General features: G+C 41.8%; 1 protein-coding gene across 1 annotated transcript; it reads right to left on the minus strand.

Moving 5' to 3' along the window:
* Positions 1-9,472: 9,472 nt before the first annotated feature.
* On the minus strand, positions 9,473-10,606 carry LOC120901103. Its single transcript, XM_040308811.1, has 2 exons — positions 10,124-10,606; positions 9,473-9,721 (listed from the first exon to the last, which is right to left on the minus strand). Exons 1-2 carry the CDS (start codon positions 10,604-10,606, stop codon positions 9,716-9,718), a joined length of 489 nt encoding a protein of 162 aa, XP_040164745.1. The 3' UTR covers positions 9,473-9,715.
* Positions 10,607-12,297: the final 1,691 nt, after the last annotated feature.

Below are 12,297 nucleotides of genomic sequence, written 5' to 3' on the forward strand. Positions count from 1 at the left end.
AATGTTACTGCGTTATGCGTGTTACTATGCAACATCTCCCCCCTTGTTGTGTGCGACAAAAGAGGTTGCCTACCCCTGGAAGCCGACAGGATGAGTGCCGATCGGGAGAGATAATCGGTGATCGGTCTTCTGCATGATGCAAGAGATCGATACACGAACTGGGGCTCTCTCCTACGGACCGCGATAAGAGTCAGACGTGCGTGCTAAGCTTATTTAATTGTTAAAAAGTGAATTGCATGTGTGGCGTTTAAAATAAAGAGAATAAGTTTTAAACAATACAACACCCCTTAATTCAGCCAATACGGCTCAAACCTGGCTGGTAGCCTACGAATTCTTCAGGTCTCTCGGCTATCACGGGTTGAGCAGAAGATGCAGGCATCGGGAGAGAGGCTTCAGTAGTAACTGCGGACGGTGATGTTTGCCAATTTTCTCCTTCAATTTCTTCAGCGGACTCTTCATCAGCTGAATAGTAATGTTCTTGTTCAGTCATTTCAATTGAGTTTTCAACTGCCTGTGGAGTTTCCAATCCAAATTCGTCAAAGAAAATAGTTAACAAATTTCCAGTGTCGTGACAATTTCTATTTCCACACGATGTTTCCTCCTGTAGACGCTTCTTCAGTTGATTTGCATGTGAGCTAACAATTCGCTGGTTGTCTTCCTACATTACGTTGTAGTTCACTCTACCGACTCGTTCGACTATTGATGCCGATTTCCACTCCCAGGAATTATTGCGATGGACTTGTGCATAAACCGCTTCTCCAGGAAGGAAGAATTTTCTACCAGCTTCTGGCTTTTCATTTCGTGACCGTGAAACAGGATGTAAAAATAATGACTGAATTGTTCGAATAAGCCGCGGAAACATCAATTCAGCTGGAGACTTTTCTGGTGTAGGTGTGGTTCGATAAACTTGCAAAAAAGTCTGCAATGCTTCATCTAAAGTCTCTCCTCCTGCTCGAATTTTTCGCAATGTACGCTTTAGTGTGTCCACGAAACGTTCTGCCAAACCGTTTGACTGCGGATGGCATGGTGCAGTACGGATGTGACAAATACCCAATTGTTTGCAAAATGCTTGGAATTCAAAGCTGGTGAACTGCGTACCATTATCAGAGACTATAGTTTCTGGAACACCAAACGTTGCGAATGATTGCGTTAAAAACTTGATAGTTGTCTTTGCTGTTGTAGTTTTGGTTGCATATACTTCTGGCCATTTTGTGTATGGATCAACTACAACCAAAAAATACACGCCATCTACAGGACCGGCATAGTCCACGTGTACACGTGACCATGGCTTTTCCGGCACAGGCCAAGATTGAGGTATTTCTTTGATTGGTGCTTTGCCAGCAGTGCAACATGAAGTACAACGACGGACAAAGTTTTCGATATCGACATCCATTCCCGGCCAGAAAACGAAACTTCGAGAAATGGATTTCATTCGCACCATTCCAGGATGACCGCGATGGAATTGTTGCAGTACCTTTTTCCTGTAAATAGCTGGTATCGCGAAAGAATTGGTTTAAAATTAACAGTCGTTAAAAATTAACCAGAGTCGTTTAAAATGCTAGAATTTGGCATCGCGAACGCATTGAGTTCATTTCTTATTTTTAACGACTGGTCCTATGCTGCCGTTAAACAAACGACTGTCAAGAGCGTATGCGATACAAATTAACAGTCGTTTAATTATACTGCTCGATTTTTTTCCCCGTGTTTGCCTATATGCGATATCGAGCAGTCGTTAACTGTTTTGACGGTCGTTTATTTTAACAGGAATGAACAACAAATGAACTCGGTTAAACCAAAATGAACATTAAACGACTGTTAAAAAGAGTTCATTTATTCGCGATGCCGGCTAATGTTTGGAACAACAACTCTGTTGTGGAACAAGATACATCCATCTACATGCGTTAACGATTCTTTTCGTGTGTAATACGAACGAATGTCTTGATTTTTGATTGACGACGCTTCGTTCTGCCAGCCTTCCCGGATGAATTTCAAAACAGCTTGCAGTGTTTCGTCCAATCTTGTTGCTTTTTGAATGTCAGCAAATGATACTGGCACTTGTTTCAATGATTCGTGCATGACGTTTTGAATATTTGATAGATCCGCATCCACAAGAGCGATAGTATTGAATGGTACTGGTCGTTTTGGACAGAAAACTGGTTTTACATTGGGCTTCAGAAACAGTTTCACCTTCGTTTTTGTGCAATGTCCAAGCGAATCATCGAAAACTGTTGGATATTTCGATTGAAGCTGTACTATTCGACCCTTTGGACATGCTGATGAAACTTTCTTACACAGTACATCGAAGGGAATTGCCCATAGATTAAACCTATCGATCCAATCTATACCTATAACATTTAGGACTGGTGATGATGTAACAAAACAAACACATTTCTCTGTAATCGCATTTAGGATAACCTCGCATTCGAATTCACCGATAAGCTTGAGTTGTGCACTAAGGAATAAAGCAGTTGTGTTTTTCACAAGATATATTCCCTGCGACATATCATTTGGCGACGAGGATGGGATATATATCTTGAGAAAAACACAACTGCTTTATTCCTTAGTTCAGAATGGAATCATCTTTATTCGCTCAATGTTTACTCTGATCGAGTCTTGCAATGTTACTGCGTTATGCGTGTTACTATGTAACATTCGCAAATTCCAATGCGTATTGTTTTATGAGCCGTTCTCGTAGTACAGTCGTCAACTCGTAGGGGAAAGCGGGGCAAAATGGGCATGTTAAGCAGTTTACTGAATATCCCTTTGAATATGCCACAAAACACAATTTTTCTTTCATTATTGTATGCCTCCACCATTTATCTATGGATTAAAATTGCCACATAGAACGAAAACAACTTAAATAGATGAAAATAATGTAAGATAAAAGTTAATGTTTAACGAGAAGCTTTTTTTGACACGCGGGGTAAAATGGGCATAACCCCGGGGCAAAATGGGCATATGTAAACAAACTGTGAAACGTCAAAACACTGGGGCAAAATGGGCCACAACAACTGCGCTTAGGTAATGATCTATGCTTTTGCACACGTTTCGTGAAATGTATTTTCGTTCTATCTTTTGTTTTGCTGGTCAGGAGAGCCCTTCAAATTCTTCCAAAAATATGTTATCAAAATTAAAACAGTTTTGAAACGTTTAAATCTACAAAACTGAATCTTTTGAAGCTGTGCCTGTTATCATTATTGAGTTGACAAATAAAACACCATAGCCTCACTGTTGAGCGGAGTTATAACACAGTGGAATAAAAGAGGAGCAGAAACTAAACAATGAACTTGTATGTAATGTATTTTAAACTAGACTGACGATATTAAACATTTTCTAAAGACTACTATGATGTGTTCATTGCACACATGTTGCTTTCTCAACACTCCTCCTCAACGTGTGCCATGAAGCCCTAACATCTCCGTAAATTTTCTTTGTTTTGTTGCTCCTAGTGGTTTCGTTAGGCCGAAAATACACGGATCGGAATTTCGCGGCCGCGGAATTCCGCTTGCTGAAAAATGTATGGATATGACAGTTCGGGAAAGTTGCCGTTGACACTTTGTATATGGGTTTGACAGCAGGCGGAATTCCGCGGCCGCGAAATTCCGGTCCGTGTATTTTCGGCCTTAGAATGTCCGCAACCATCTCTTCCGTGGGACAATATTCAATCATCATTTTTCTAGATTCACACTGTTGTTTGACAAAGTGTTCTTTTGCTTCAATGTGTTTCGATCGACGATTGGTTCTATCAGAGTTGGCGAAAGAAATGCAACTCTGGTTATACTCAAAGATTTTAACGGGGTTTTCAATATGTTCTCCTAGGTCTTTCATCAATCGAGTAAGCCACATTTGTTCTTGAGTAGCTTCACTTAAGGAAATATATTCTGTTTCCATCGACGATAATGCAATGCTAGTTTGTTTGCGACTGGCCCATGACACAGCTCCACTAGCATAGAAAAACACATATCCGGTAGTTGATTTTCTTGTTATAGTATCACCTGCCCAGTCAGCAACCAAATCGCTACCAGCTTTGTTGAAAGTGAGCTTAAAATATTTAGTTGCTTTTAAATATCTTACAACACGCTTAGCCGCAACCCAGCATGATTCAGTAGGATTACTAACACTACGACCAAGTATTCCCGTACTTACAGCAATATCTGGTCGCGTACACACCGATATGTATAGAAGAGCACCAACTAGACTTCTATATTGAGTAGAGTCTTTCAAAATAGAGCTTGAGTCTTGCTGCTTCAAAAATCCTTCATCCATCGGTGTTTTCGCAGTTTTTGCTTCGCTCAATCCGAACTTACGAATCAATTTTTCAATGTAACCTTCGAGGCTAACGCTGTAGTTACCTTTTTCACATTTAACCTCCATTCCCAGAAAGTAACTAACTGGTCCCAGGTCCGTCATTTCGAAATGTTCGGTTAAAGCATGATACACAGAATCAATGAGAGTCTCGTCCACACAACCGACTATCATATCATCCACGTACACTAAAATGTAGACTCTTTTTCCATCTTCAGTTTTAATGTACAGACACTGATCAGCAGCACTTTGTTGGAAGCCAATCTCTAGCAGAACACCGTGCAGTTTCTGGTTCCAACATCGAGCTGATTGTTTCAGACCATAAATACTCTTTTTCAATCGACAAACCAAATGCTCTTTGCCTTTTATCTCGTATCCAGGTGGTTGTCGCATAAAAAGCTCCTGATCTAGATCACCATATAAATAGGCCGTTTTAATATCTAAATGCCGTAATTTCATCTGTGTTTTAGAAGCTATAGCGAGCATCAAACGAAATGTTGTATGGCTTGTGACCGGAGCAAATACTTGATCATAGTCTTCACCAAATTGCTGAGAATAGCCTTGCGCCACTAGACGAGCTTTGTGTTTGATTACTTGTCCAGCTGCATTTCTCTTTAAATTAAAAAATCCAGCGGCAACCAAGAACCTTTCTGCCAGCAGGTAGCTCTACCAATGCATCCCATGTTCCATTTTCATCGTGTGATTTCAGTTCATTTTCCATTGCCGATATCCATTTTTCGCGCGCTTCACAGACGAAAACTTCTTTCAAATTTCTGGGTTCTTCGTTAGGTTCAGAAGATCCCGCCATATAACTTTCCTCCCTGAATCGAACAGGTGCGATGCCTTTTGTGGTTCGCGTGGACCTACGTACACTTTGATGCATTTCAATAGCCCCTGGTTCATCTGATAGTTCGCCATCAGATGCACTGTTGTATGGTGTAACATCAAGATCATCTACAGTATCGTTCATGTTCGATTCCCTAATGCAGGGGGATTCAGCAGAAGCCTCCATTTGAACGATGTTTTCTCTCGTGGTAGTTACTTCTGCGCGACATAATGAAGGAGTTGATCCAAGTGGCAGTACCACTACTCCTCCTGATGTCGTTGGTTTCGGTTTTGTTCCAATTTTCTCAACCTCGCATTGTTCTAAAAATTTTGCGTCACGACTAATGGTAATTGTTTTCGTCTCCAGGTTTACGAATCGATAGGCCTTCTGATTGTCCGCGTATCCGACGAACACCAACTTTTCAGCCTTTTTATCCAACTTACGCCGTTTTTCTTTAGGAATGTGTACGAAAGCTTCTGAACCAAATACTCGAAGATGTTCATACGAAGGATTCTTTCCGTGCCACATTTCGTAAGGTGTCGATTCCAGTAAGGAGGATGGCAAGCGATTTTGTAAATAATTGGCAGTAGTGATCGCTTCACCCCAGAACACCTTGTCCATGTTCGATTCTGCCAACATGCATCTCAACATTTCAACGAGGTACCGGTTCTTACGTTCAGCCACGCCGTTTTGTTGTGGAGAATATGGGGCAGTTTGTTGATGCACGATGCCGTGATCTACAAAAAATTCCTTTACAGAATTGCTCCTGTACTCACCACCACCATCCGATCTGATGACTTTCGGATAGTGTCCAAACTGTGTTTTCATCATGGTGCAATATTCTCTGATCCGGTTTTCTGTCTCACACTTGTTTTGCAACAGGTAGATAATTGTATACCGACTAAAATCATCAACCATAGTCATAAAATATCGGCTTCCTCGGGCTGTTGATACTTCAAACGGTCCTCCCAAGTCCGTATGTATCAGTTCGGCAACACCATATGTCCTTGAAGATGTAGAATTTGGGAAAGGATCACGGCTCATCTTCCCTTCACAGCATGATCCACAAATGGATTTCACATGACATCGGTTGATGTTCAAGCCGCTTCCCAAATTGTTCTGCGCAATCTTCATTATGGCTTCTATGTCACGATGGCCAAATCGACGATGCCATAGGTGTATACAGGAAGCTACATGGTTTTTATCTACCAACATGGCTTGTTCAGTCTGTTTTAGATAATACAGACCACCTTTACGTTCACCAATCAGCAATACTTGTTTTCCTTTCAGGACACGACATCCATACCTATCGAAAAGCATTTCGAATCCATTATCGGTAATTTTACTTACAGATAATAGGTTTGTCGTCAAAGATGGTACATGACACACCTTGTCCAAGGAAACTTTCTTGCGTTTTCCGTTTCTATGCATGGAAAACAATTTGCAGCTTCCGACACCAGCTGACTTGATGGAATCTCCGTTCGCTAATGAAATCGAGGATTGCTTCGATTTATCTATTAATTTCAAAATAGACGTATCGTTCGTCATATGAGAAGTTGCACCAGAATCGAAACACCATGGTCCAGTTTCGTTTCCTTCTCCAATGAACAAACATACTTCCTCTCGATTGTCTTCATTAGCAACGTTGACGCTTTCACTATCTAGTTTACTTCATTTGTCTGCAGCCCATTTTCTACAGTCTTTTCTTATGTGCCCATTCTTCTTGCAATAATGGCACTGTTTTTCCTTGTTGGTTGTTAGTTTCCTGTCCTTCCAAAATTTCGTGTTGTTCTTTCCTCCAGATAGTAACGCTTTATCTTCATCTGCACCATCTGCTCGACGTCTTCCTTCATCCAACAATTTGCCTTTTACATAATCCACCGTAAGATCTTCATCAGGTCTACTTTCCAAAGCCACGACCAAACCATCAAAGGATTTTGGCAAACTGGACAACATTAACGCGACAAAGGATGGATCTTTCATTTCTTCTCCCAGCGCAATTAAAGAAGTCGCAGAGAACATAGTTCTTTGAGATGGTTAGAAATGTCTTCACCTTCAGTCATTTTTGTGGCAAACATTTTTCGCATGACGTGTATTTTGCTGGACAAAGATGAACGCTCATGATAGCCTTTTAGGGCATCCCACATATCTTTCGATGAACTCGTTTGCATGACATGGATGAGTTGGCTGTCGTCCAACGACAGACCGATCAGTGCCCTAGCTCGTTCATCATTCGCAATCCATGCAGCGTCGGGACTTGCTGGTTTCGAATCTTTCACGACAGTCAGCACCTTTTCCCTTGCTAACAAAAAGTTCCATTTTGAATTTCCATATTGCGTAATTTTGATCGTTTAATTTTTCAATGGTGACGTGTGATTCAGACATGTTTCTAGATTTAAGTTTTCAGTGTTTCTTCAAGATTAAAATTTTCGATAAGTTATTACTTCAATATAACACAAACTTAACACTTGTTCGACAGTACTTCTGGGCCCATAACCTGTTGAGCGGAGTTATAACACAGTGGAATAAAAGAGGAGCAGAAACTAAACAATGAACTTGTATGTAATGTATTTTAAACTAGACTGACGATATTAAACATTTTCTAAAGACTACTATGATGTGTTCATTGCACACATGTTGCTTTCTCAACACTCACCAAGCGCCGTATGTCAAAAGCATCTGCCCATTTTGCCCCAAGCGTAACTGCCCATTTTGCCCCACGTGAAGCATTTTTGTATTTTTTGTTATATTAGTAAAAATACGCATTCAATCGCCTTGATTTCTTCAGACAAATTGTAAAGAAATATCATAACTTTAAAAACATATCATGTAAAACATCAACACATCCCTGTGACAATGATTTAAGCTTATTTTTGAAGTGGCAAAAATTATATCAATATGCTACTAAACCTTATTTTGCATTTTTCTTGGTTATTTATTATGTAAGGGTTATGATACTTACATGGTGTTCATAGAACACTCTATGAATACATTTTGAGCATTCGAAAGTATTTTTGTAGTCAAATAATGTTCAAATAGAGGGTGCCCATTTTGCCCCACTTGCCCATTTTGCCCCGCTTTCCCCTACGACTTAACAACCCAAGTAGCCTTAAGGACCGTGTCTGTGCTCCATCGGATGCGATTTTATCGGAAGGCCTGTCAAAATTTTATATGAGATTTGACAGATACAGGGTTTCACACTTTATCTCAAGACCGCGGGACCCCTTCCCGAATCTGTCTTAGCCAAAGCCAAGATTGCGGTATGATGCCGTGGTCTCGTAGTACAGTCGTCAACTCGTACGACTTAACAACATGCCCGTCATGGGTTCAATCCCCAAACAGACCGTGCCGCCATACGTAGGATTGACTATCCTGCTATGGGGGGGAATCAATTAGTCACTGAAAGCCAAGCCCACAAGTGGGTACAGGCAGGCCTTGACCGACATCGGTTGTTGAGCCAGAGAAGAAGAAGAAGATCCCATTTGGCGCGGTTTTCTCCCTTTTTATGCCTATGTCCATACACAAAACATCGCCTTAGCTGACAGTTTGTTGGAACCTTATAACAGTTTCCAACATTCTCCCCTCCAGTGCGACAAAGTTAGCTCTCTTTCTAACCACCGAACTAGACCACGTTAACTGTTGTCACACTCCTATTCTGACTGTCAGCTAATGTTTGTTTACCTTCCGCTAAATAAACGTGCTTACTCGTGTAGCTGAACAAAAAAGACGGATTACAATTCATCTCGATATTGTTGTGTGCCTAAACCGATCAAAACTGTTTCTACACATAAGTGGATCGCATACTACACACATGAATTTGTTCGCTGCGGACAATCTTTTTGTAACGGTGCCTCTCACTTTACCTAGCGAATTAGCTATCAGCGCAGTACGTAGAACCGTGCGCTCCCCGCTTCTGTACCTCACACCTTTCCTCTGTACGCAATGGTTCAATCGCTCACAGCTTCTGCAACCGGACCTCACACACATACTCGCAGAGCTGTCTATAAACGTTTCCCAGCACCGGATGGTACCACGATACGCACGGATGATTTGGCATGAGTATCCTGACGTCCTTTTATCTGCTGCTGAAATTAAATTATGTTTTTGTTTCAGCCGTACATACCGCCACAAGCCGTTCATTTTTCCATGAGGTAGTCCAATGTTGCACTGCAGCAGGCAACATTTAGTGGCAAGATCCCTCACGATCGACCAGACCGGATCCCTTCTCGACGACACAGAAGACTCCACCCTCCCAATCTCTCTGGATTCCGGGATAGAAATTCCGTTCCTTGACGAACGTGGGACATGGTTCGAGCCGTCGCGCGAGTATGTCTCCCCCTCCAGTGCTTCGTTCTCCTAGCTGCAGCTCCTCAGGCCTTGGTTTCAAGCTCAGTCGTGGCATGACTTCCTCGAGCTCGATTGCAACGCAGGGTTCGAAGTAAGCACCTGACTCCGATGGTTCTAAAACTTCGCTTTCCTCGATTAATTCCTGTCTTTCAAAGGTGGCCCCACCGCCACTTGTAGCATCTTTCAACCCCGCAGGACGCAGCCAGAAACGGTGATGAGCCTCGATGTACGTGTCTTCTAAGGCTGGAAATAGACGAACCGAGATCATCGCGGTACCGCGAAAATCGCGTATGACTTGAGCTGTCAATTATGTTATAAAATCGGACAGATAGGCCAGATAATCGCGGTTCGTGTATGGAACCATCCGAGATCTGGTGACGATTGAATGTGCCAAGAAGAAATAATTTTCTATCAATTTGCGAATCAAATTATTTATTTCACAAAGTTTGTGCAAAATAAAATACAAAACTCATTTCTCGACACGAGTTTTCACACAAATCCGCCAGAAAAAGAAAAAATTATCGCGATTAGAGGCGCGGAAGATTTGACAGCCCAACTGTTCTACAACTGTTATAAACAAGGCGCGAATTTCGCGGTACCGCGACGATCTCGGTTCGTCTATTTCCAGCCTAAGACAGTGTTTGTGTGCAATGTCGCGTTGGTAGTATTAGTGAACGGTTTTAGATTGTGTGTGTTGTGGATTACTGCGCGGTTATGACGTTTATCAGGGCATGTGTGTGTAGTTGTGTCGCCACTGACGTGCGTCCGATTCGCATCACCATTGCGGTCGAGGTCAATACACGGCGGGGAAGGGGTTTGACCCCGGAACATGTCCCCGTGCGGCTCGTGATGCCCGTAGCCAAATTGATCAGGATACGGTGCGCCCGAACGATCTGTTGCCCGGCATCGATCCTCATCCTTTTCAAGCTCACGGATATCATTTAACTCACGCTCTAGTTGCTTTATTCGTTGCTGTCTTTTGTGTGATTCGCGGATCTTACGCTGGGTCTCAGCGTTTTGCAGACGCAACGCTTCCGCTTGCGTAAATTGAAGCACCAATTCCCGATAGACACGATACGCTACGTCCCGATAGTTGGAAAAGGTCTCACCTTCGTTGCCGGTAGTCATTACTGCAGCCCTGGAGTCATGGATCGAATTTGTCGCGATGTGGTCCTACACCTGCATTCTTGGTGTCGCGTCACGGCCCGTGACGCACCTGCTCGTGCCCGCCTCACGCGAAGATTCTGCTACAGCTTCACACATTACGAGCGAGCCAAAGGACGTTGTGAAGGAACTATTGCGTCCTGCCGTCCGACTCGCTACGGGAATCTTTGCTTTCTCCCGTTCCACTCCGTGGAAATACTGCATGAAATCAATGGTGTTTGCACTACTCGACCTAGTGAACGTTTTCCTTTTTATCACTCGCGCGATTCAACACTAACGGTACTTAGGTGGCTACCGATATTTTTCGTTTCGCGATTTAGTTTTAAGCGTCGATGTGTTCCAAACTAATTTTTTGGAATGTTAGAAACTGGCGCTCTAACCAAAAAAAAAAAAGAGAACAAAGTGAATTTGATAGGTAAGCACTGAGGGTGCACCAAAAATTAGTTTATTTCTCTATTCTCCGTTATCTTCGCTCTTGGGTGTTTTTATCGCAATTATCCCATTTGGCGCGGTTTTCTCCCTTTTTATGCCTATGTCCATACCAAGGTGTTATAAATGACAAGGTGAAGTTGTTCAGAGCAAAATGACATTTCTCGACTTGACATTTCTCTTCCGGGGGCTCCGGTATAAAAATCGGGGAGGGCTGATGCGGGGTCAAGGTGTTATAAATGTCAAGGTGAAGTTGTTCAGAGCAAAATGACATTTAGGCTCAAAGTCTCTATAAAAATCAATAAAAAAAAATGACATTTCTCGACTTGACATTTCTCTTCCGGGGGCTCCGGTATAAAAATCGGGGAGGGCTGGTGCGGGGTAATGAAATTTGTATGTAGAGAGTGACAGATGTCCCCCACAATGTCGCCCAGCAAAAGCGATAAAAATCTACCTTCAAAATACATTTTCCTTGGTCCATACCAAGGTGGATTAAAAATATCAGGTGGTGGATAAGGGCCTTTGGGGGGTTGCCATAGTTGAGGGACTTTACGTCATTTTTGAACCGTTAAACATTGGTTTCCGCACACAAAGCTTAGCAAATAAAACAGATTTCTTTGTTATTATGTGCATTTTTGTGTGTCTATTGATTTTATCGAAAAAATGATATTTATTAACAAAAGATTTGATGATTTGTTTTTAGCACGAAATTTAAAATCATGTGAGTATGAGTTCTAATCTCACGTAAATTGTCCATGCGGCTCGTAGATAATAAGGAATCAATGTGAAAATTGATTAAAATAATGTTTTCTTAATTTTTATCTCCAAAAATGTCGAAAACATAATAAATTATAGAATAAATTCACGGAATAAAACAAAATAACACACTTTATTCCATGTTCTTATGTTTAATAAGAACTCTCAAAGTCCAAAATATATTTGTGTTGTATTGTTTATAACTTATTCTCTTTATTTTAAACGCCACACATGAAATTCACTTTTTAACAATTAAATAAGCGTAGCACGCACGTCTGACCCTTATCGCGGTCCGTAGGAGAGAGCCCCAGTTCGTGTATCGATCTCTTGCATCATGCAGAAGACCGATCACCGATTATCTCTCCCGATCGGCACTCATCCTGTCGGCTTCCAGGGGTAGGCAACCTCTTTTGTCGCACACAACAATTTGTAAAGAATATTTTATCGAAAAAATGGGGTTGATAAATTAT

Source organism: Anopheles arabiensis, chromosome 3 (genome assembly GCF_016920715.1).
Source record: "Anopheles arabiensis isolate DONGOLA chromosome 3, AaraD3, whole genome shotgun sequence".
Lineage (NCBI taxonomy): Eukaryota > Metazoa > Arthropoda > Insecta > Diptera > Culicidae > Anopheles > Anopheles arabiensis.